The 24,315-nt window shown below is 39.1% G+C and overlaps 1 protein-coding gene across 8 annotated transcripts in view; it reads left to right on the forward strand.

The window, feature by feature from the left end:
• The window catches only part of CACNA2D1 (calcium voltage-gated channel auxiliary subunit alpha2delta 1), a 716,537-nt gene that overhangs the window by 563,699 nt on the left and 128,523 nt on the right, over window positions 1-24,315 (forward strand). For all 8 annotated transcript variants that reach the window (XM_056573417.1, XM_056573410.1, XM_056573413.1 and 5 more), the window contains exon 13: window positions 18,782-18,860. In XM_056573417.1, coding sequence (XP_056429392.1) covers window positions 18,782-18,860 — 79 coding nt within the window. The remainder of the gene's footprint in view (window positions 1-18,781; window positions 18,861-24,315) is intronic.

Consider the following 24,315-nt stretch of genomic DNA (forward strand, 5'->3'; position numbering starts at 1 on the left):
GAAAAATTCAGATTTTTAAAATTTTGTGGAAAATTGCTGCTTAACTTTGAAGCCCTCTGATGTCTTCCAAAAGTAAAAACATGTCAACTTTATGCTGCAAATATAAAGTAGACATATTGTATATGTGAATCAATATATCATTTATTTGGAATATCCATTTTCCTTACAAGCAGAGAGCTTCAAAGTTAGAAAAATGCTAAATTTTCATGACATTTTGGGATTTTTCACCAAGAAAGGATGCAAGTAACACCGAAAATTTACCACTGTGTTAAAGTAGAATATGTCACAAAAAACAGTCTCGGAATCAGAATAATAGGTAAAAGCATCCCATTGTTATTAATGCATAAAGTGAAAGTGGTCAAAATTGCAAAAAAGGGCTCAGTCCTTAAGGTGAAAAAGGGCTCAGTCCTTAAGGGGTTAAAAATTCTTAGACTATGTTCTTACGCAGTATTTTGACCATTTTTCACTGATAAACTGAAACATAGACTAGGCTCCTTTGTCCACCTGGAGTATTGATCACTTTTATTACTTTTTGGACAGCTGATACCACGTGGCTTTAAGTTGACATGTTTGCCTACTCAGGACCCCCTCCCTCTAAAATAATTATTCTCCTATTATTTCTTAAATAATTGAATTAAACTCTCTTTCATAATGGTTTATCATTGTTACCTGTGGCCAAACATTTTTTTGTACCCCAAAACATAATAAAGATTACATAAATTATGTAATATTTAAAGGTAAATTCAAATCACAACATGACAGAAGGGTCTGGGAATGCAAATTAATGAAACACATATGTTTTATGGCACACTACATCTAAGGAATCCAGTCCAGAGATAAGAGGGTCATGTGATCTCTGGGACTTAACATCAATTAAGAGACAATACAACTTACACCCATGTTTGCCTATCTGGAATCTCAGGACAGATTTACTTTCCAAACTTAGTTTGTTTATTTTTTCTTGTTATGTCTGTTCTGACTTTGTATACATATACCATTGTGTATGTTTCTTTAGATATTTTGTCATACCATGCCAGTAGAAGTACCCTAAGTAGGTTAGAATTTATTTTTGTTAACCATTAAAGGCATCATAACTGCAAACGTGTTTTTTTTTTTCTCCCTCTGAGAGAGATACTTTTTTTTTTTAATTTAGCTAACGGTATGAAACCCTTGTCTTTACAAAATAATATCTTTAGCATAGATTGGAAATGTAATATAACTACAATGGCCACAAGGTGTCACTTCTGAGACACTGAAAAGGGCATGTGAACAGCAATATGGTTACTTATTTTCACTAAACAACCCATGTTATTCAAGGATTAATTCAATTTAAAAGGAATTATATGTAAATTAAGTGTGGACAATGATCAATAGATTCTGTTGTTTACATGCTGCAGATGTGATGCTTCTTATATTCAGCCCATTTTTCTGCATGTACCCTCTTTTATTAAGTGCTTGCATGCACCTTGCAGCTAGCAGCCATATTACACAGTGAACGCAGGGGTCCTGTACCGATAATTGCATGGGGTGTCAGAGGTTGGACCCCCGGCAATCAGCTACTTATCCCCTATCCTGTGGGTTTAAAGGTTAAAAGTTGAAAAATGTATTTTAAATTGGAGATTCCACACAATATTTGTAAACCACTAAACTCTAAACTGTGGACCTCAGGCTCTTGCAGAAATACAATTCCCAGATAGGAGTTATAGTTTAGCTATAGAACAGTTTGAAGCCCACCATTTGGAGAACACTGTTCTAAACCATACCTGGTCAGTATGAACAATATTTATAGTTCATTGGTTTTAGAATAGTGCCATAGTTATTAAAGAGCCTATAGTGTTCCACGCCCATACTGCTCTGTCAGCCACCAAGAAGTAATATATGAGTCAGTATCTGTGGCATGTAATGTCTTATTTCTGACATATACAGGGGCAGTCTATTACTGACTGCCTTCACATGAACAGTGCAGAGTTAGGATGAAGTATGGATGGTAAATGTCCCAAAAAAATGAAAATAAATAGAATTGTAATCTGAAACAATAGCTGATGCAGCATATTTGCAACTGTATAAAAGCACACACAGATTACACGTTAATGGAATCAATGTAAAAAATAAAGTATAAAATATGTAAAAAAAAATGCATCAGATTCTAATATCTGCATTCATTCTTTAAACCCAGCCCCCGCCCCCGCCCCCCCATAACCCCCCCCACCCCACCACCACCACCCCACAAAGGGAAAAGTAATCTGCGCCTTACTACTCCTGCGGTGACATGACCCAACCATCTGGGGGGGCTGTCTATTTCAGGTGTGGCCGTCACTGTGCTCAGCCTCCAGTATTTCCACTGTTCTGTAAAGGGTGGTAAACATTAAAAGGGAGGCTATTAGATTACAAAATTAAAAATGTAAATATCGACTCTACCCTGACCAGCTGGCCCACGCTGTGCCCTACTGTCCCCTTCTGCACAGTACATGCTGTTCTGTGACATCACTGTGCATAGTAACCCTGTACTGTGATGTCACTGTGCAAATAAACTCTGTACTGTAAGTCACAGTATGGGGTTAATATGCACAGTGATATTATAGTAATATGCATAGTGACATCACAGTGTAGTAATAATGTACACAGTGACATCACAGTACAGGGTGGGCCATTTATATGGATACACCTTAATAAAATGGGAATGGTTGGTGATATTACCTTCCTGTTTGTGGCACATTAGTATATGTGAGGGGGAAAACTTTTCAAGATGGGCGGTGACCATGGTGGTCATTTTGAATCCAACTTTTGTTTTTTCAATAGGAAGAGGGTCATGTGACACATCAAACTTATTGGGAATTTCACAAGAAAAACAATGATTTGCTTGGTTTTAACATAACTTTATTCTTTCATGAGTTATTTACAAGTTTCTGACCACTTCTAAAATGTGTTCAATGTGCTGCCCATTGTGTTGGATTGTCAATGCAACTCTCTTCTCCCACTCTTCACACACTGATAGCAACACCGCAGGAGAAATGCTGGCACATGCTTCCAGTATTCGTAGTTTCAGATGCTGCACATCTTGTATCTTCAGATGCCTTCAGATGACCCCAAAGATAAAAGTCTAAGGGGGTCAGATCGGGAGACCTTGGGGGTCATTCAACTGGCCCACAATGACCAATCCACTTTCCAGGAAACTGTTCATCTAGAAATGCTCGGACCTGACACCCATAATGTGTTGGTGCACTATCTTGCTGGGAAAAACTCAGGGAACATGCCAGCTTCAGTGCATAAAGAGGGAAACACATCATCATGTAGCAATTTCGCATATCCAGTGGCCTTGAGGTTTCCATTGATGAAGAATGGCCCCACTATCTTTGTACCCCATATACCACACCATACCATTAATTTTTGTGTTCCAACAGTCTTGGAGGGATCTATCCAATGTGGGTTAGTGTCAGACCAATAGCGGTGGTTTTGTTTGTTAACTTCATCATTCACATAAAAGTTTGCCTCATCACTGAACTTGTTCCAATTTTTGTTTTGCCCATTCTGCAGCACCTGAAACTACGGATACTGTAAGCCTGTGCTTGCATTTCTCCTGCGGTGTTGCTATCAGTGTGTGAAGAGTGGGAGAAGAGGGTTGCAATGACAATCCAACACAATGGGCAGCACATTGAACACATTTTATAAGTGGTCAGAAACTCGTAAATAACTCATGAAAGAATAAAGTTACGTTAAAACCAAGCACATCACTGTTTTTCTTGTGAACTTCCCAATAAGTTTGGTGTGTCACATGACCCTCTTCCTATTGAAAAAACAAAAGTTGGATTCAAAATGTCCGACTTCAAAATGGCCACCATGGTCACCACCCATCTTGAAAAGTTTCCCCCCTCACATATACTAATGTGCCACAGACAGGAAGTTAATATCACCAACCATTCCCATTTTATTAAGGTGTATCCATATAAATGGCCCACCCTCTACTTAGGTTACTATACCAGGGGTTTTTGTTTATAGTCCATTTCTATAATCACATTCATATCTTGTGTTTATGGGGACCTCATGTTCCAGTTTCACCGATTGCAAAACGCTCTAGCAACCATCTTACCTTTCTTAAGATCTTTTCCCCTTTTACCTTATCTCATTCTTGGTATTCTAGCAGGCTGCATAATGATATATGGGTGTTTTCAGTCAAGCAAAACCAGATCCACAGCCACACACACCTACATGCACAGTGCGATTGGCCTATGGGTCAAAAGCTTTATAGGATTCGATAAATCCAGTGGTCTCAAACTATGGCCCTCCAGATGCGGCAAAACATCAATTCCCAGCATGCCCGGACAGCCAACGGCTGTCCGGGCATGCTGGGAATTGAAGTTTTGCCGCATCTGGAGGGCCACAGTTTGAGACCGCTGGATTAAACCAACTAACTTACCACAATGCAATTGTATGATGTATGCCAGTGGAAAAATAGGTTATTTCAACTAATATAAGATATCTGGTTAGAGAAATACACAGATGTTGCCATTTTTCCAGTCTCTGATCCAACTAATGGATTCCTATCCAAAAGATACTTGTCTATTTTTGTTGGGTATAAGAACTTTTCACATATGTAAAAACATGCGGTGTCAAAATGCAATATTCCTGGTTCTCTTTGCATTAACATCTAGCACATTAATCAGCATTAACAGTATGAAAAAGTATGAAACGTAACCAGATGCTGAAGCGTCCTCAGAAGTCCAAGTCTATTAAATTAGGTCTCCAAACACCTGCTGGTGCCGGGGCTGGAAGAGAACGGAAATTATACAGGATAATATCATGTCGGCAAGTGGATGCAAGGCAGTTAGACCATCCATCATATACAGACTTCTGAAAGTCTCTTGAGAAAGAACAGAGAGATTTAATTCAGCGTAAATATGTAATCCCAGTTCATAGTTTTACTTTTTGAATAATTCCTGGTGATTAGAAGCAGCTGACCGGCACTGCTCTATCTCTCTCTGTACGGGTCGGAAGTGGTTCGCAGGGGGGACTGCGTATGGAGGTGCTCAACTACTTAGAGATACAGACTGTCCACAATGATACAGGTGAAGAAAAAAGCGTAGTGGCACTCACCAATTTGGTTATTCCATAGATAGCTTTATTCCATTAGAAGGTGCATTCACAAGGGCGGCGACAGATCCAGCCGGACCGGGACGCCAGTGCGTTCGCTTGCTGGGTTACAATTGTTTCACGCTTGAAGCGCGCAAGCGTGAAACAATTGTAACCCAGCAAGCGAACGCACTGGCGTCCCGGTCCGGCTGGATCTGTCGCCGCCCTTGTGAATGCACCTTCTAATGGAATAAAGCTATCTATGGAATAACCAAATTGGTGAGTGCCACTACGCTTTTTTCTTCACCTGTATCACTTTTTGAATAATGTAATAGCAAAATATAAAACCGCCTGGTACTGCAGCAAAAGACTAGAAAACACAAATCATGTGACCCTCCAAAGTTCCTTACAGACGGCTGGAACGTGGCCATTTCCCATTTATTTTCTTGTTCTATTGTGTATGAAAACAGTTATGTCATGTAATGTCTCATTTCAATCCATGAATAAGGTAACAAGGTAATAGAGCTATTATGCGTTTTCAGCGGAGTTGTCCTTGTACTATTTACTTTCCTTGGGGAGTCCGGATGCAGTATAGCTGAATTTGTCATTGAACTGATTATTCACCGATTGAGGTAATGACTAAAATGGATAGGTAAATCTATAGATGACCAGAAAGATTATATAGTTCATATAATAAGCTGTGTTATACCAACGTAACAAAGCAATCGCTTTATTGTGCCAACTTTCCTCCTTGCTGTGTTTTTTAGGATTTTCCTGGGGGAGGTAGAGGACTGGTATGCACACATAATAAAAAGATTTTTCTTGGCTGATGCATGGCTAACCTTTTGTGTGTATTTGTGAGAACAAAGTAAGTTTTAGGTGTATTGGCCTTTGGAGAAACAGAGAATGAGTCAGGGTATAAGACACAGCTGGCCCTTATCCCACAAAAAAGGGATTTGGCATGTTAAAATCCAATATAGGCTCATAGGGGAGATTTATCAAAACATGTGCAGAGGAAAAGTTGCTGAGTTGCCCATAGCAACCAATCACATCTCTTCTTTCATTTTTAACAAGGCCTCTGCAAAATGAAAGAATCAATCTGATTGGTTGCTATGGGCAACTTTTCCTCTGCACAGGTTTTGACAAATATTCCCCATAGTTCACATTAGACATGTGCAATTCGGTTCAGCACGAATGTCAAATTTACCTAATGCGTGTGGTTGCCAAAGTGTGCCTCCAGCTGTTGCAAAACTACAACTCCCAGCATGCCCAGACGGCCGCATGCTGGGTGGGTGTTGTATTTTTGCAACAGTTTGATCGATGCGTTTGATTGTCGGGTGATTTATGTATAACATCATGTCATCGATCAAACACATCAATCATTCATACAGCATTCATTCATTCATTTACTCATTCATTCAACATTACATTATGTATTAATATATATCACATAAAATTATATTATCTTACCTGTCTTCCAATGTTCCGATCTCTGCGGCTGCCCTCTTTTCCTGCACACACTCCCGATAATGGTCCCCTGCCTAAAAAAGATTTACCTGAATGTACTCGAATACCGAATGTATACGAAAAATCAAACCCACCCGAATACGAATGTATCTGAAAAAAATCAAACCCAGACACCCGAATGCCGAATGTATCCGAAAAAAATTAGCCCCCAGACACCCGAATAACGAATGTATCCAAAAAAATTAACCCACCGGACACCCAAATACCGAATGTATCTGTAAAAAAATTAAACCTGGACATCCGAATACCGAATGTATCTGAAAATCAAAACTGAAAATATTACTGAACTGAAAATTTTATAAAAAACTAAAAAACGAAACGAACAAAAAAACGAAAATTTTTCTTCTGCACATGTCTAATTCACATATACAATAGATTATTTGACAACGTTTATCTATAGGCTGTTGTCAGCTTAACCCCTTAAGGACCACAGGTTTTTTTTCCACCTCACCTTCTAAACATCAGAACACTCTCAATTTTGCACTTACAGACCCATATGAAGACTTGTTTTTTGAGGCACCAATTGTACTTTGTAATGACATCAAGCACTTCAACACTAAATTGGAAACAAAAACCCATTTTGTAAATTTTGGGGGCTTCCGTTTCTATGCAGTGCACTTTTCGGTACATATGACATCATATCTTTATTCTGTAGGTCCATACGGTTACAATTATATCTAATTTATATAGGTTTTAGTTTATTTTACTACTTTAAAAAAATTACAACTAAATGCACCAAAATTAGTATGTTTAAAATTGTCATCTTGTGTCCTGCTACTGTCAGTGAGGACAAGCTGGGGGTTGTAGGTTTGCTAATGCTATGGGAGATGTGAGCAGACAGCATACTGAGGGAGGGGGCGGAGACCTGCACAGTGAGACCACACCCCCTCCCTTTGAGAGGAATTCAGACTAGTGAGCTAAATTAAAAGTGTAATAAAAAAATAAATATAGGTGCTAGACACATAAAAATTAGATGTACATGGGCAGGATTAGGTACTGAGTGATATATTACAAAATATATTTTTTTGTGGGATCTGACGGGTACGCTTTAAGTAATTTTAATTGTTTGTGTGCTAATTTTTTGTGTCCAATAAAGATGTTTTCATTATTCTTAATGTGTGCACCATTATATAGTTGCTAGCTTTTTCTATTTTGGCAACTTGTTGCACCCTAGGAGTTTACATTTAAGGCGGTGTCCATCTTCTGGTGTCTCTATTCAGATGAATGTGGCAGTCACAGAAATATCCTTAAAGAGCACCTGTCATCAACAAAAACTTTTAATCTGTTGTTCATAATCATTAATGAAGAGATATTGTAATATATCTTCATTAAAAAATATTAATATTTATACCAGTTTTTTCATTTTATACTTTTTGGCCACTAGGGGTCACTCTTCTATGCCTGGTCTGCAAGCAGCATCCTATGCTTTTCATAGTAAGTGTACAGCTTTTAGGACTAATGCTGAAGGGCTCTGGTCCTTCCACCGGAAGTTCAGTACTCTCAGCTCAGGACTCGTTCCCAGCCTGTGAGCTACAAGCCTACACATGCCTCTCATATAACAGCCAGTCACCTCCCCCTCCCCCTGCTCTGTTTTCTCCCTGCCCCTCACCACACGTTATCTTATACATTGTATCATCTCACTGCACTCCCTGCTCTGTGCCCCCCCCCCCCCAGCCCCTGGTTCTCAGCATTGACTTTTCAGTGCAGAGAGACACAGGAGAGAGAGAGACAGGCTGCTGTCCCTACCCTGTACTTAGTCTGTATGCACACTGCAGAGCAGTGTTTCCCAACCAGGGTGTCTCCAGCTGTTGCAAAACTACAACTCCCAGCATGTCTGGACAGCTGTTGGCTGTCTGGGCATGCTGGGAGTTGTAGTTTTGCAACAGCTGGAGGTGCCCTGGTTGGGAAACACTGCTGCAGAGGGAGAGCAGCATACAGGAAGACTGGCAGAAGCAGAGTCCCAGCCAGGCTTCATGTGACATCATGCCTGCCGGGACCCGCCTCCTTCCACCCCTCAGAAAGACAGTGCTCCTGAGCTAATGAAGAGGGATAAAAAAAGGTATTTCCACAGCGTTTTAAACCTCAATAAACACAGGGATAGGCATAGTTAGAGAAGGGGACAGATGGGAAGGGGGATCAGGGAAAGTTTAGATGATGACAGGTACTCTTTAAGAAATCTGTCATGTGTGACCATAACCTAAGATCTATCTTTTTTTTCAACGTAATGAAACGTTAGATAATACCAATAAAATAAAGACTATATTATGCAGTATTTATTAATAATTTATTAATTATAAAGTAATAAATACATGTTGAATGATTTAGTACAGTAAATGTGGGGATTTCGCCAGCAGTTGTCCCAAAAATCACCCCTAAATTTTTTCTGTGCTATACTGCTATTTAACCCCTTAAGGACCAAGGACGTATGAGTACGTCCTTGGTCCCGCTCCCGTAATATAACGCGGGGTCCCACGGTGACCCTGCATCATATCACGGCGGGCCCGGCATCATAGTGAAGCCGGGACCCGCCTCTAATAGCGGGCGGCACTGATCGCGCTCAAAGCTGAGCCACGCGGCTAAAAGGGAAAGTAAAAGTGCAGTCCGATCGCCGATTGAATGCTTCAAGCCTGAGATCCAGGCTTGAGCAATCAATCGCCGAAAACACTGATCATTGCATCTCTATGGAGATGCATTGAACAGTGTTAAAGATCAGTAAATGCAATGTTATAGCCCCCTATGGGAGCTATAATTTTGGTAAAGAAAAGTGTAAAAAAAATCATTAATCCTTTGAATTATCCCTTCCCCTAATAAAAGTTTGAATCACCCGGCATTTCCAATAATAAAAAAAAAAAACAGAGTAAATAGAAACAAAAATAAACATATGTGGTATCGCCGCGTGTGGAAATGTCCAAATTAAAAAAAGATTCTGCTAATTAAACCGCACGGTCAATGGCGTATGCGCAAAAAAAATTCCAAAGTCCAAAATAGCGTATTTTTGGTCACTTTTTATATCATGAAAAGATTAATAAAAAGCAATCAAAAAGTCAGATCAATGCAAAAATGGTACCAACAAAAACTTCAGATCACGGCGCAAAAAATGAGCCCTCATAGCGCCCTGAACACGGAAAAATAAAAAAGTTATAGGGGTCAGAAGATGACAATTTTAAACGTATAAATTTTACTGCATGTAGTTATGATTTTTTTCTGAAGTACGACAATATCAAACCTATATAAGTAGGGTACAATTTTACCCATATGGACCTAGAGAATAAAGATAAGGTGTAATTTTTACCGAAAAATTTACTACGTAGAAACGGAAGCCCCCAAAACTTACAAAATGGCTGTGTTATTTCAATTTTGCCACACAATGATTTTTTTCCCCTTTCGCCGTAGATTTTTGGGTAAAATGACTGATCTCATTACAAAGTAGAATTGGTGGCGCAAAAAATAAGCCATAATACAGATTTTTAGGTGCAAAATTTAAAGAGTTATGATTTTTTAAAGGTAAGGAGGAAAAAACGAAAGAGCAAAAACGGAAAAACGCCTGGTCCTTTAGGGGTTACGTTTGGGATACATTTTCAATAGCTGTTGGCTGAGTGTTCATTTATCCAGCTAACAGTGATCTCTCCCAAATTCCACATTTGTTTTCTATTGGGAGGGGTAAGCCATGGTCAGACAGTTCTGGGACTGCTTTTTTTTTTTTATCCCAGAACAAAAGGGTTGGGTGCCAAAAATCCAGCATACCTGAGCATTCTTTCCATTGACATTATCTGTTATTAGAGAGTTAGAAAAGCCACAAAACACAAGAAGAGAGGGCAAGGCTTAGCAGGTACAATGTGAAAGAGATTGAGAAAGCCTGAGAAAGCCTAGGGTTAGTGCATGCAAGATAAGCCAGTCTGCCATCTGAAGAAGATCCTCAAGGGTAAATCAAGTCTTCCCCCTCATCTTTTATATAGCCGGCTAAAGTTTTGCCAACTTTAGTGTAACTTGTAGAGAAACCTTTTGCTGCATCTGCGGAAACAACATCATGCCTCTCAGGGAATGTCAATTACATTTAATATATATTAAACTAAAGCCCAAAAGTGTACCCTTAAAGAAATAATGAACAAAGTACATAACATGCACTTGATCTAAGTTATCAATTAACATTTGCCTGTGACTTCCCTTTAAAAAATTGCCTTAAAAATCTCAATTTATTAACTCAATGGAATACCTACTCCATCCAATAAGAAGTCCTTAAAAGAACAGCAATGAAAATATTTATTGCATCATGTTTCAGGAATTAAAAGCTGTTACTGCAACCGGTTCCATAGAAGTAACAAGTTGATACTGACTCAGAAGAGCTGGCATTGTCAGTAAATACCATGTTATCTCAGTTACTACAGTCTAATTTAAAACTTGATATTTCCTGTAAAATAATATACTGATGTCCCTGATTATGCCAGATTTCCCGCAAAAAAGTTGTGTACACAAAACATGTGGAATTTGTCCTGTTTCAAATATTATGGTAAATCCTAAAATAGTAACATAGTAACATTAGATTTTGTAAAATAAACATGTCATATATTTTGATAAGGGGGCTAACACTAAACTTTTCTCAAATGAGTCCTTAGGAAATTATTTCATGAAATTCTATGGAAGCAAAAACTTTTTCATTTTACAAATGTAGCAGAAGTTGTGAGCTTACCAGTGTAGCAATGTTAAGCTATTACATGATGACACTGTCAATTACTGTGCAGAATATCATGTATGCAATTTGCATAGGTCTGCAGCTGGATGGTGTTAAAAGTTATTTGCAACTTTTTAGCCAAAGGCTGGCACTGTGCTGAGGATGATCTACAGTACACTACTTTAGTATATAGATGGAAAAAAAAAGTTAGTGATACACAGGTTGGCAAGTTGCAGTATGAGCAGAAATCAAAGAAACAGCAGAACAGCAATGAAGGACTTACACTGAGCACTTAACAGCTGCTGAAATAAGAGGGACGCCTTGATTTACCATTCAGGAACAATAAGGATCCTCTAGAGGATGGAGACATGCTCACATATTTCAGGTATACAGCCTAGGCTCTCTATCTCTCTCCTTCTGTAGCTATGGGCACTATTACACTGGTTGATTATCAATCAAACGGGTGATCGGACCTTCTAAAAAAAAATTGACAAAAAAAATTGACTTACTGGAGCAAGGGGGGGGGGGGCACAAGTCCATCAATAATTTGCATGGCCTGGCATCATGACTGTTTGTACCATGTGAAGACTGAGTAAACAAGCACAGATCACTAAGATTGGAACTTGATTACTGTGCAATACTAAGTCATCTAATAGGGCCCTTAGCCTTGACCCAACTTCCTGTGTTTCATCCTGGTGTCTTTTTTTTTTTACCAAAGCTGGATTTCTACTGCCACCAAGCAGCAGTAAATAGCAGATATCAGAGAAAAGAGACATCTAATAGCTAGGACTTTAGAGTTTTTTTTGAGTGAAGGAGTCACTTTTTAGTAAATGAAGTGATTTATAAATATTTTACAGATCACATAGGCTATCAAATGGAGGTAAGTTGTTTGACACAACGGTAATCATTTAAAAACAAATAACAAATATTTTATAGTTTTATTTTTTCTTCAGCTCATTATATATATATATATATATATATATATATATATATATATATATATACACTGCTCCCAAAAATAAAGGGAACACTTAAACAACACAATGTAACTACAAGTCAATCACACTTCTGTGAAATCACGCTGTCCACTCAGGAAGCAACACTGATTGACAATCAATTTCACATGCTGTTATGCAAATGGAACAGACAACAGGTGGAAATTATAGGCAATTAGCAAGGCACCCCCAATAAAGGAGTGGTTCTGCAGGAGGTGACCACAGACCACTTCTCAGTTCCTATGCTTCCTGGCTGATGTTTTGGTCACTTTTGAATGCTGGTGGTGCTTTCACTCTAGTGGTAGCATAAGATGAAGTCTACAACCCACACAGGTGGCTCAGGTAGTGCATCTCATCCAGGATTGCACATCAATGTGAGCTGTGGCAAGAAGGTTTGCTGTGTCTGTCAGCGTAGTATCCATTGTATGGAGGCGCTACCAAGAGACAGGCCAGTACATCAGGAGACGTAGAGGAGGCCATAGGAGGGCAACAACCCAGCAGCAGGACCGCTACCTCTGCCTGCCTTTGTAAAAGGAGGAGCCCTGTAAAATTACCTCCAGCAGGTCACAAATGTGCATGTGAGCACTCAAATGCTCAGAAAAAAACTTTATAAGGGGTCGACATCCTCAGGTGGACATTTGGCATTTACCAGAGAACACAGAGATTGGCAAATTTGACACTGGCGCCCTGTGCTCTTCACAGCAAATTCGACACTGGCGCCCTGTGCTCTTCACAGATATAAGCAGGTTCACACTGAGCACATGTGACAGCCGTGACAGAGTCTGGAGACGCCGTGGAGAATGTTCTGCTGCCTGCAACATCCTCACACATGACCGGTTTGGTGGTGGGCCAGTAATGGGGTGGGGTGGCATTTCTTTGGGGGCCGCACAGCCCTCCATGTGCTTGCCTGAGGTAGCCTGACTACCATTAGGTACCGATATGAGATCCTCAGACCCCTTGTGAAACCATGCTGGTGCGGTTGGCCCTGAGTTCCTCCTAATGCAAGACAATGCTAGACCTCATGTGGCTGGAGTGTGTCAGCAGTTCCTGCAGGAGGAAGGCATTGATGCTATGGACTGGCCCGCCCGTTCCCCAGACCTGAATCCAATTCAGCACAACTGGGACATCATGTCTCGCTCCATCCACCAATGCCACATTGCACCACAGACTGTCCAGGAGTTGGCGGATGCTTTAGTCAAAATCTGGGAGGACATCCCCCAGGAGACCATCCACCACTCATCAGGAGCATGCCCAGGCATTGTAGGGAGGTCATACGCGCACGTGGAGGCCACACACACTACTGAGCCTTATTTTGACTTGTTTTAAGGACATTACATCAACGTTGGATCAACCTGTAGTGTGGTTTCCACTTTGATTTTGAATGTGACTCCATATCCAGATCTCCATGGGTTGATAAATTTGATTTCCATTGATAATTTTTGTGTGATTTTGTTGTCAGCACATTCAACTATGTAAAGACAAAAGTATGTCTTACGATTAGTTCATTCATTCAAATCTAGGATGTGTTATCTTAGTGTTCCTTTTGTTTGAGCAGTGTATATCCAAGGTATCCAACTGATCCTGCAGTTAAATGTTATAATCTGTGGTCAATCTCCTTTCCATTTGTCATCTAGTTATTGCTAAGTTATCAAATTAATATTATCAAAAAGTAGGGGGCAGATAGCATGGTGTGTGAGTGCAGGATCAGACAATATAGGGTTTATGTGGAAATTACACAGAAGGTGTATTAGGAAACTATCCTTTCTACAGTGATTTATTGTAATACAACTGGGATCTAAACCTATTTTTTTTTTTTAGTAAAGTAAAAGTATTTTTTTTTTATCTAAGCCTTTTTCAAATGTATTATTTTTTTTTTTCTATTTCACTAAGGTTAGATTATCACAAGAAAAATTTAGACTATTACTCTTCATGGAATGTGCTTTTATTTTTTGTATTTCTCAACAATGCAGTATGGAGAATTGGACATGTAATGTCACTGCATCTGTTTAATCCCATTATTAAAAAAAACAAAAAACTAAAATAAACTATTTTTTACATTTAATGGCATTGGCAGCACTAATGGACTCAGTCATGAAAGCTGTTGTTTCACATTTGTTATGTGTTTTTATTAAAAGTATTACTTAGAGAACCCGATACTTTAAAGTTTAGATAAGTCAGTTGCCTCCTTTACATTACAGAGGTCAGTGTTTAATGCGCTGTATTATTTCTCAAAACTGTCGTGGAAGCATCTGCAATTTAGAAATGTATATTCACTTGGCTTTTGTGTCTGGTATATTTCAAATAGTTTCTATGGTTTCCCAAGTAAGGTCATACAGAGGGATGATTCAGATCTGTTAGTAGTTTACATTGTTTCACTCTGTTCTCTCTCCACAAATAATGTTCCAATTACTTATATTTTCTCTGTTATCATTAGAGGTGATCATGGGCAATTTCTAAAGTGTTGTTCACATCACCTCTTACAAACTAAGGTCAGAAAGGAAGCAGCCACCACCCCAACATTTGTAAAATAGAACCTGCTGTTATTTTTCCAATTACAAGGCATGTTAAACCAAGTCTTGAACATTTTCTCAGTTTATTTATTGAATTTGGAGAAGTTGGGTTACAAAATGCAGCACTGCCACCCTATGAGTAAGCATAGTGGAGAAAGCACAATATAAAAATCAGGAAAATGATTTCACGCAATGTATTTGTTACGCCGAGCGCTCCGGGTCCCTGCTCCTCCCCGGAGCGCTCGCGGCGTTCTCCCCTCTGCAGCGCCCCGGTCAGACCCGCTGACCGGGAGCGCTGCACTGTCACTGCCCGGCGGGGATGCGATCTGCGTAGCTGGACGCGCTCGCCCGCGGGTCGCATCCCAATCTACTCACCTGTCCCGTTCCCTGTCACCTGTCACGTCCCAGCGCGCGCGGCCCCGCTCTCTAGGGTGCGCGCACCGGCCCTTTACCAGTGTTTCCAGACCTTCTGCTGTTGCCCTTGACTACGAACCTTGCCGCCTGCCCTGACCTTCTGCTACTTCTGACCTCGCCTCTCTCTAGTCATCCTGTACCACGCCAGTCTCAGCAGTCAGTGAGGTTGAGCCGCTACCGGTGGACACGACCTGGTTGCTACCACCGCAGCAAGACCATCCCGCTTTGCGGGGGGCTCTGGTGAAAACCAGTAGCAACTTAGAACCGGTCCTCCGGTACGGTCCACGCCAATCCCTCTCTGACACAGAGGATCCACCACCAGCCTGCCGAACCCTGACAGTATTTAATGGAAAACTTGTAGTTACTAGTCTTCAGGCTAAGTAAAAAGTCATTTCACAACAATAACTTGAAAGTTTAATGTACTATCTATGATGGCACTAAAGATTGCTGGAGAGGACACATAAATAAGAGTAAATCCATTATGTTAAAGAGTACCTGTCAGCAAACTAAACTTTTAATATATTGTTCCGTATGTAATTATAAAACACTTTGTTATTTACTTGCTGTTAAAATTCTCAACCTTTATGTATTTTTTATATGATTGAAAAAATGGCCACTAGATGGTTCTGTTCCTTGCACAAGTCAAACAGTTAGTTTGGTCTTCTCCCTGCCTGGCAAGAGACCAAACTCAGGAAGTGCGTGCGGGGCATGGTGAGGCACAGCTCTCGCAGGCTTCAGTGATGTAGCGCCTGCTGGGGAACACCCACTTTCTCCTGCCGGGAGCTCACACAATGTGAGCAAGGGGAAAGGTATGATACTTAGCTTTTAAAAGCTCTGATAACTTTTTTAAGGGCAGAATGGGTCTTAGGAGTAGTTGGAGAATATAATCTGAGTTAGTTTAGAAAATATGATTTGATAACAGGTACTCTTTAACCCCTTAAGGACCAAGCCCATTTTGACCTTAAGGACCAGGCCAATTTTATTTTTGCTTTTTCGTTTTTTCCTCCTAGTTTTCTAAAAATTGTTTATATTTTCATCCACAGACCAGTATGAGGGCTTGTTTTTTGTGCGACCAGTTGTCCTGTATAATAACATCACTCCTGTTACCATAAAATGTACGGCACAACCAAAAAATACTATATGTGTGGGGAAATTAAAAAGAAAACAGCAATTTTGCTAATTTTGGAAGGTTTCATTTTCACGCCATAAAATGACAGGGTTCTTTAATTTGTGGGTCAATATGATTAAAATGATACCCATGATTACATACTTTTCTATTATTGTTGCGCAAAAAAAAAAATTTGCAAACTTTTTAACCTAATTAATATGTTTAAAATCCTTCTATTTTGATGACCTATAACTTTTTCATTTTTCTGTATAAGCGGCGGTATGAGGGCTCATTTTATGCACCATGATCTGTACTTTTTATTCATATTTGTTAATTTTTATTAATGTTATACATTTTTTAATAATTTTTTTTTATAAATGTGACAAAAAAGCAGCAATTTTGCGTTTTATTTTTTACGTTCACGCCGTACACCGTACGGCATCAATAACAATATATTTTAATAGTTCGGACATTGACGCACGCGGCGATACCAAATATGTGTATTAATTATTATTTAATTTTTTTACACTTCATATGGGAAAAATGGGAAAAAAGGACATTTTACCTTTTTATTGGGGAGGCCGTTTTTCAAATTTTTGTTACTTTTTTAAAAACTTTTTTTAACTTTTTTTTCACACTTTAATAGTTCCCATAGGGGACTATTTATAGAAATCCTTTGATTGCTAATACTGTTCAGTGCTATGCATAGGGCATAAAAACAAACTAATTTACCCCAGGGTAACAGGCATCCCACAACAATATATACTCCAAACCCCTGGGCCGTGGCCCGGGGTAAAAAAAAAAACCTTTATGTGTATATACCCCTAAAACTTGACTTTTATTGTAGTATGTTAAAATCACTTTACCAACACAGAAATGATTAAAACTGATACCCTCCTGGCCAGACAGAAAAATGCACTGTATAGTGGGGAATTATCTGCCTCTGAAATGTATGTGGTCCTGCAGTGACCACATAAATATTGGCCAGTGAAGAATCACTTAAAATACAATACTATTGCCAGCCTCAATAGTATTGTATTTTAAGTGATTCCTCACTGGCCAGTATTTATGTGGTCACTGCAGGACCACACACATTTCAGAGGGAGATAATTCCCCACTATACAGTGCATTTTTCTCTCTTGCCAGGAGGGTATCAGTTTTAATCATTTCTGTGTTGGTAAAGTGATTTTAATATACTACAATGAAAGTCAAGTTTTAGGGGTATATACACATAAAGATATTTTTTTTACCCCGGGCCACGGCCCAGGGGTTTGGAGTATTTATGCATAGGGCATAGCACTGATCAGTGTTATCAGTCATCTTCTGCTCTGGTCTTCTCGCTATCAGCAGCCAAGACCAGCCGTGCATGATCCGAGCATGGCGCCGATGCTCGTGGTCATGTACAGGACGTAGGTGTACGTCCTAGTGCACTAAGTACCACAGCACCAAGACGTAAATTTACATCCTTGGTCTTTAAGGGGTCTTTAAAAGTTATGTTTAGGACTTTTCTAGTACTTTTTGGACAACACAAGTCCACTTGGCTTGCACATGAGCATTATAGGGCTAGGATTCCCTGCTTAGGAAATTCTCTGTTATGAGAATATATTTCCTGGAGCACTTGTAGTGGATTGTGTCCCCTTGCACGATCATATAATTGGGAAAATTTAAGGGTAGGTTTACATGTGGAAGATTTTGATGCGGAATCGGAAAATCAGTCCCCTTAATCTAAATGGGGAAAATCAGTTACCTTCAAATAAATGTGGTTGTTTTGATAGTAAGGACAATGCAGTTAGCGAATTCAGGACTGTAAACAACCTCTTCTAACAGTGATACATTTGTAAAATATGACATTTAACCCTTTTTAAATTTGTAAACATATATAAATCATATCCATATTTATTGTAACCCTTTTAAAAGGGTACTCCACTGGAAAAAAATGTTTAATAATCAACTGGTGCAAGAAAGTTAAACAGATTTATAAATTACTTCTATTTAAAAAAATATTAACCCTTCCAGTACTTATCAGCTGTTATATGCTACACAGGAAGTTCTTTTCTTTTTGAATTTCCTTTCTGTCTGACTACAGTGCTCTCTGCTGACACCTCTGTCCATGTCAGAAACTGTCCATAGTAGGAGCAAATCCCCATAGCAAACCTATCCTACTCCGGACAGTTCCTAAAATGGACAGAGGTGTCAGCAGAGAGCACTGTGGTCAGACAGAAAGGAAATTCAAAAGAAAAGAACTTCCCATGGAGCATATAGCAGCTGATAAATACTGGAAGGATTATGAATTTTTAAATAGAAGTCATTTACAAATCTGTTTAACTTTCTGGCACCAGTTGATTTAAAAAATAAAAAATGTTTTCCAGGGGAGTACCCCTTTAAATTGCCCCACAACCACTGCATAAGATGTTTATGGAACAAAGGCATCATACTTTAAGTTTTAGTCTACCTAGATGATCACGTCAGTCTTCATTGCTTTTTTTTCTAGGTTCGTGTATTTACCTTTTCTGTCGGACAGCATAATTATGACAAAGGACCCATACAGTGGATGGCTTGTGAAAACAAAGGTAGAACACATGGAAAATATCTTGTTTGAATATGTGTTTTTGTAGGTGATATTGAAATACATTTAGGAGATTTTTGTATTCATCTATGGTAACTCCCACCTGTGTTGTTTGGAGATCTTATATATTTACTAGAGATGAGCGAAGTTACAGTGATTCGATTCATCATGAACTTCTCGGTCAGCAACTGTCGAGCAGAGAAGTTTGTGACAAATCAAATCACTGTAACTTCGCTCATCTCTTATATTTACCTCAATTCTAAAATCGGCCCAAAATTGTATTTGAAATGTTCATTTTTACAGTACAAACCTTTCTCATTGCTATTTCAGTTTTAGAGAACATTAGTTAAACCATGAATGTCTATTTCTTTACAGTATTAGTGCTATATCTTTTTTATATTTATTGACAAGGTCATACCCTCCATAAAGTGGGAGGAGTACCACTCCTCCAGAACAGATGGGGATGGCTGTTTAGCCTGTAGCCAAATACTCCTGTACAGCCCTGCACACATTTGTGTCATATTCTTTCATAATGCAGTATTGTTTTGTTCTGTTTTTATGTGTGCAGGAGCTGTACAATGACCTGGACAGATAAAGTCACATACATGATACCTGTTCAAGTCCTTAAAGGGGTATGCCGGCCCTAAACATCTTATCCCCTATCCAATGGGGGATCTCCGTTGCGGCACCCCATAATCCAATTCACGACCTCCACTCTGTGTCGGATGACAGACAACCACCGCCGTCATGCACCCTCCCATAGACATGAATGGAGGGGGCAAGACGGCGGTGGGAATTCAAAAAGAAAATAACTTTCTGTGTAGCATACAGAAGCTGATAAGTACTGGAAGGATTAAGATTTTTTAATAAAAGTAATTTACAAATCTGTTTAACTTTCTGACACCAATTGATAAAAAAAATTGAAAATAAAAAAAGAAGGGATATGTGTTCAAAATAATATACACCATTTAAGATGAAAAGCTAAGATCAAGGCACTTATATCCAGGATCATTAAGACAGAATTGGGGAAGAGTTTTTAGCTTTAAGGTGGAGGTCTATTGGCACAGCTCTGGATTAACTCATCTGGAAAAGAAATGGTAAAGTAGCCAGAGCAAATTATCATTGTCAACTTACTCCATTCTGCACTCAGAAGCTAAAAGCTTGACCCCTTATTCAGGGAATAAACTAATATAGTAACTCCAGTTCATGTTGTCCATATATCTTCATTGTTATATTGTTGTCATCAAGTTAATCTTCATCTCCATAAATAGACAGAAGCTTTTAGGCTATCAGTAATATGTCATCTGCATTAAGAGGCACACAAGTCTTCTACATGTAATACTGTTTAAGAGCTGACCTAAAACAAAGGAGTTCACAATGTGCAAGATATTGCTTAATTATATATATTTTTCACATAGTATAATATAACATAGGGAGGGTTCCATATTTATTTATTTAATTTGAGTAAAACTGATTAATTTATTTACTTATTTATATCTGTTGTTTATGTAGTGCTAACATATTTCACAGCAATGCCATTGTACACAATAATCCCTGTTCCTAACAGGGTTCACCATCAAATTTAGATTATTATGTCCAGAATTAAAGACAATTAACTTATCAGTATGACACAGAGAAAACCCATAAAAAAAATAAAAAAACATAAAAAAATAGGGAGGGCATATGAGCAAAATGCAGATGTTGTCGTCTGCCTAATCCAAGTCAATACTGCTGACCATTGAACCACCAAGCTGAAACAACTGGGAAAAAAAAGCTGTCTCAGGTAAAAACTGTATGTGTAATATAAGACAGGAATATGGAAGATCAGGCTTAAATGGGCACTGTCAGATTCAAAAACCTTTTATATGTTGTACATCTTGACAAAACATTAACCTTTCTAATATACTTCATAAGCAAATTGTATTTTCTTTTTATAGAAATTGTGGCTTATAAAATCATGGCTTTGTCCAAGCTGAAGCACAGCAGGCATAGACAAAGTCCAGTAAGTGAGGGTGGGCTAACACTCTTCTGTGCTCTCTCCTGTCTGATACTACTCCTCTGTGCTCTCTCCTGTCTGATAGTACTCCTCTGTGCTCTCTCCTTTATGATAGCACTTCTGTGTGCTCTCTCCTGTCTGATAGTACACCTCTGTGCTCTCTCCTGTCTGATAGCACTACATTGTACTCTCTCATGTCTGATAGTACTCCTCTGTGCTCTCTCCTGTCTGATAGCACTCCTCTGGGCTCTCTCCTGTCTGATAGTACTCCTCTGTGCTCTCTCCTGTCTGATAGTACTCCTCTGTGCTCTCTCCTGTCTGATAGCACTCCTCTGTGCTCTCTCGTGTCTGATAGTACTCCTTTGTGCTCTCTCCTGTCTGATAGGACTCCTCTGTGCTGTCTCCTGTCTTATAGGACTCATCTGTGCTCACTCCTGTCTGATAGGACTCCTCTGTGCTCTCTCCTGTCTGATACTACTCCTCTGTGCTCTCTCCTGTCTGATAGTATTCATCTGTGCTCTCTCCTGTCTGATAGGACTCATCTGTGCTCTCTCCTGTCTGATAGCACTCTTCTGTGATTTCTGCTGTCCGATAGTACTCCTCTGTGCTCTCTCCTGTCTGATAGTACTCCTCTGTGCTCTCTCCTGTCTTATAGTAATCCTCTGTGCTCTCTCCTGTATGATAGCACTCCTCTGTGCTCTCTCCTGTCTGGTAGTTCTCCTCTGTGATCTCCCATGTCTTATAGTACTCCTCTGTGCTCTCTCCTGTCTGATAGGACTCCTCTGTGCTCTCTCATGTATAATAGTACTCCTCTGTGCTCTCCCCTGTCTGATAGGACTCCTATGTGCTCTCCACTGTCTGACAGTACTCCTCTGTTCTCTCTCCTGTCTAATAGGACTCCTCTGTGCTCTCTCCTGTCTGTTAGCAATTCTCTGTGCTCTCTCCTGTCTAATAGAACTCCTCTGTGCTCTCTCCTGTTTGATAGTACTCCTCTAGGCTCTCTCCTGTCTGATAGTACTCCTCTGTGTTCTTTCCTGTCTGATAGGACTCCTCTGTGCTCTCTTCTGTCTGTTAGGACTCCTGTCTGATAGTACTCCTCTGTGCTCTCTCCTGTCTAATAGTACTCCTCTGTGCTCTCACCTGTCTTATAGTACTCCTCTGTGCTCTCTCCTGTCTTATAGGACTCCTCTGTGCTCTCTCCTGTCCTATCAGACAGAGGAGTGCTAGCCCATCCTCGCATACTGGACTTTGTCCATGCCTGTGCTTCAGCCTGGACAAAGCCATGATTTTATAAGCCATGATTTCTATAAAAAGGAAATTAAAATGTTCTTATAAAGTATTCTAGAAAGGTTAATGTTTTGCCAAGATGTACAACATATAAAAAGTTTTTATTTCTTTCTTTCTATTTAAAGCAATCCTTGATATGCTTAAAATAGTAAAGAATGAATGTATACTGTATGCATCACCACTCACATATTTTTAAGGCCAGCATTTACAGTGAGAGCTGATGCATACAGTCCTGTATGCATCAGTGCTGACATGTTTACCAGGAGATGTGCAATACACCTCACTGCTTACGCACAAAAGGGTCTGCATCGGACGTGCCCTGCAGTGAGAGCTAACATGATCTAACATAATGTAACGCTGGTGCTTACTACATCTATAGGTATCTCCAAGCCTGTGCAGTCAGTGGCTCACATGGGCAGGCACAATGATGTCACTACATCATGCTGACCTGAATTGGCATCCTGTACTGTAATATATATAGGGAAGTAGGAAGAGCAGCACAACCTAGGTTAAAGACAGCGGGTGCAAGCAGTAGGAAGGTCCCGGGTCAGGGGTCCTATAGATATCCACACCACAAACGAAGACCGCAGCACTCCAGTAGATAAAGGTGAAAAAGGTTTATTGACCCAACATCAAGGAACAACGTTTCAACTGCCCAATTGCAGTCTTTCTCAAGTATATATATATATATATATATACACTTTCTTTTTCTTTTTTTTACATTAACGTTTTATTAAAAGTACAAAGTTCAAGTAAATTACAAAAACACCATCAATAAACAGGCATCGTAGGAAACGCGGTTGTCGATAGGGTACACACATATGATGCGTACCATCACTATATAAAGTCAGGTATTCAGTAACAAGACAGGATGTTGAATACATTAAAGTGAATAGTTAAAGACATGACAATTCAAACATCAACTAGTCAACTCAAGGTACATGGTCCAAGCTTCTATGTGATCAGGGTAGGTACAATCAACAACAATGTGGTTGGTGTAAGCAACATATGGGAAGAAGAGGAGATGAGGACAGAAAGGAGGAGGAAGAAGAGACAGGAAAGGGTTCCAAAGGGACAGAAGGGAATGGGAATATATATATACTTTCATTATTCCCTCGTTCTCTAACATGCTCATGTGTGCTGTTGTAATTTGAGCACAATCACAACTTACAGCTTAATATAAGAAATGAATACTGAGTTGTGTTTGGTCGATTGCTATTCATTCACGTATATTGCTAAATAAAGAATTGAGTAAAAAAAAAGGATATCGCTTAATGTAATAATAGATTGACAGTATAAAAATATTTAGTGTCAGCAGTCTATAGTTTGATTATTATTTCATTTGAATTGTATTCTATACCCATACATTGTCTTCTGTTTGTGGGACATCCTACCCATACATTGTCTTCTGTTTGTGGGACATACTGTATGCTCAAATGACATATATTTTCCAGGCTGTAGGTAATATGAACTATATACTATTGATAAATATACCATCCATTATAAATAACAAGTCGATTGTGACATAAGTTATAATGCTGTTAGCTGGTAAATTAATATTGCTTAGTCTCAAATATTATAAATAAGACCATGTTATGTTTAACGATTTTATTCAATTTTAAGTAATTATTTGTTTTTTGTTGTTAAAATGTAACATGTTTAATGTGGTTTAAGTTTAAATTATTTAGACTTTTTTGCTGTGGTATGAATTCAATACCAGTGGGAACATATTATAGAATAACATAAATATATCTCACTTTACCTTAGCCAAATAGTGGTTATTGGAATGTGGAGAACTAATCACTATAAACTAAGTAATCTGTAACTTTAGTACAATTTCATTACAATGGTCTATAGATTTATTGGGTTACCCTGTAGGACTACAGTCTTTACTTATTACAATGGATAGCTGTCAAAACTGTCAAAGTGGTATAGACTGTGCCTGTGTGAATCCTATGCCGTCCATTAATGTAACTGGTCCTTAAGAGTAAACTTCTAGTGCCCTGAATATGTGGGGTGTGGTGCAAAGGGATTAACATTGCTTACAGTTACACTTAAAGCGTACCTGTCAGTTCACCAAAAACAAAACAAAAAAACAAAACAAAAAAAAAAACTGTTAAATGTTGCTCAGTATTTCATCCTGATCATGTACACATAATCTTTATGTGCCTATACC

The sequence above is a fragment of the Hyla sarda genome, chromosome 4, assembly GCF_029499605.1.
Source record: "Hyla sarda isolate aHylSar1 chromosome 4, aHylSar1.hap1, whole genome shotgun sequence".
NCBI classification, from domain to species: domain Eukaryota; kingdom Metazoa; phylum Chordata; class Amphibia; order Anura; family Hylidae; genus Hyla; species Hyla sarda.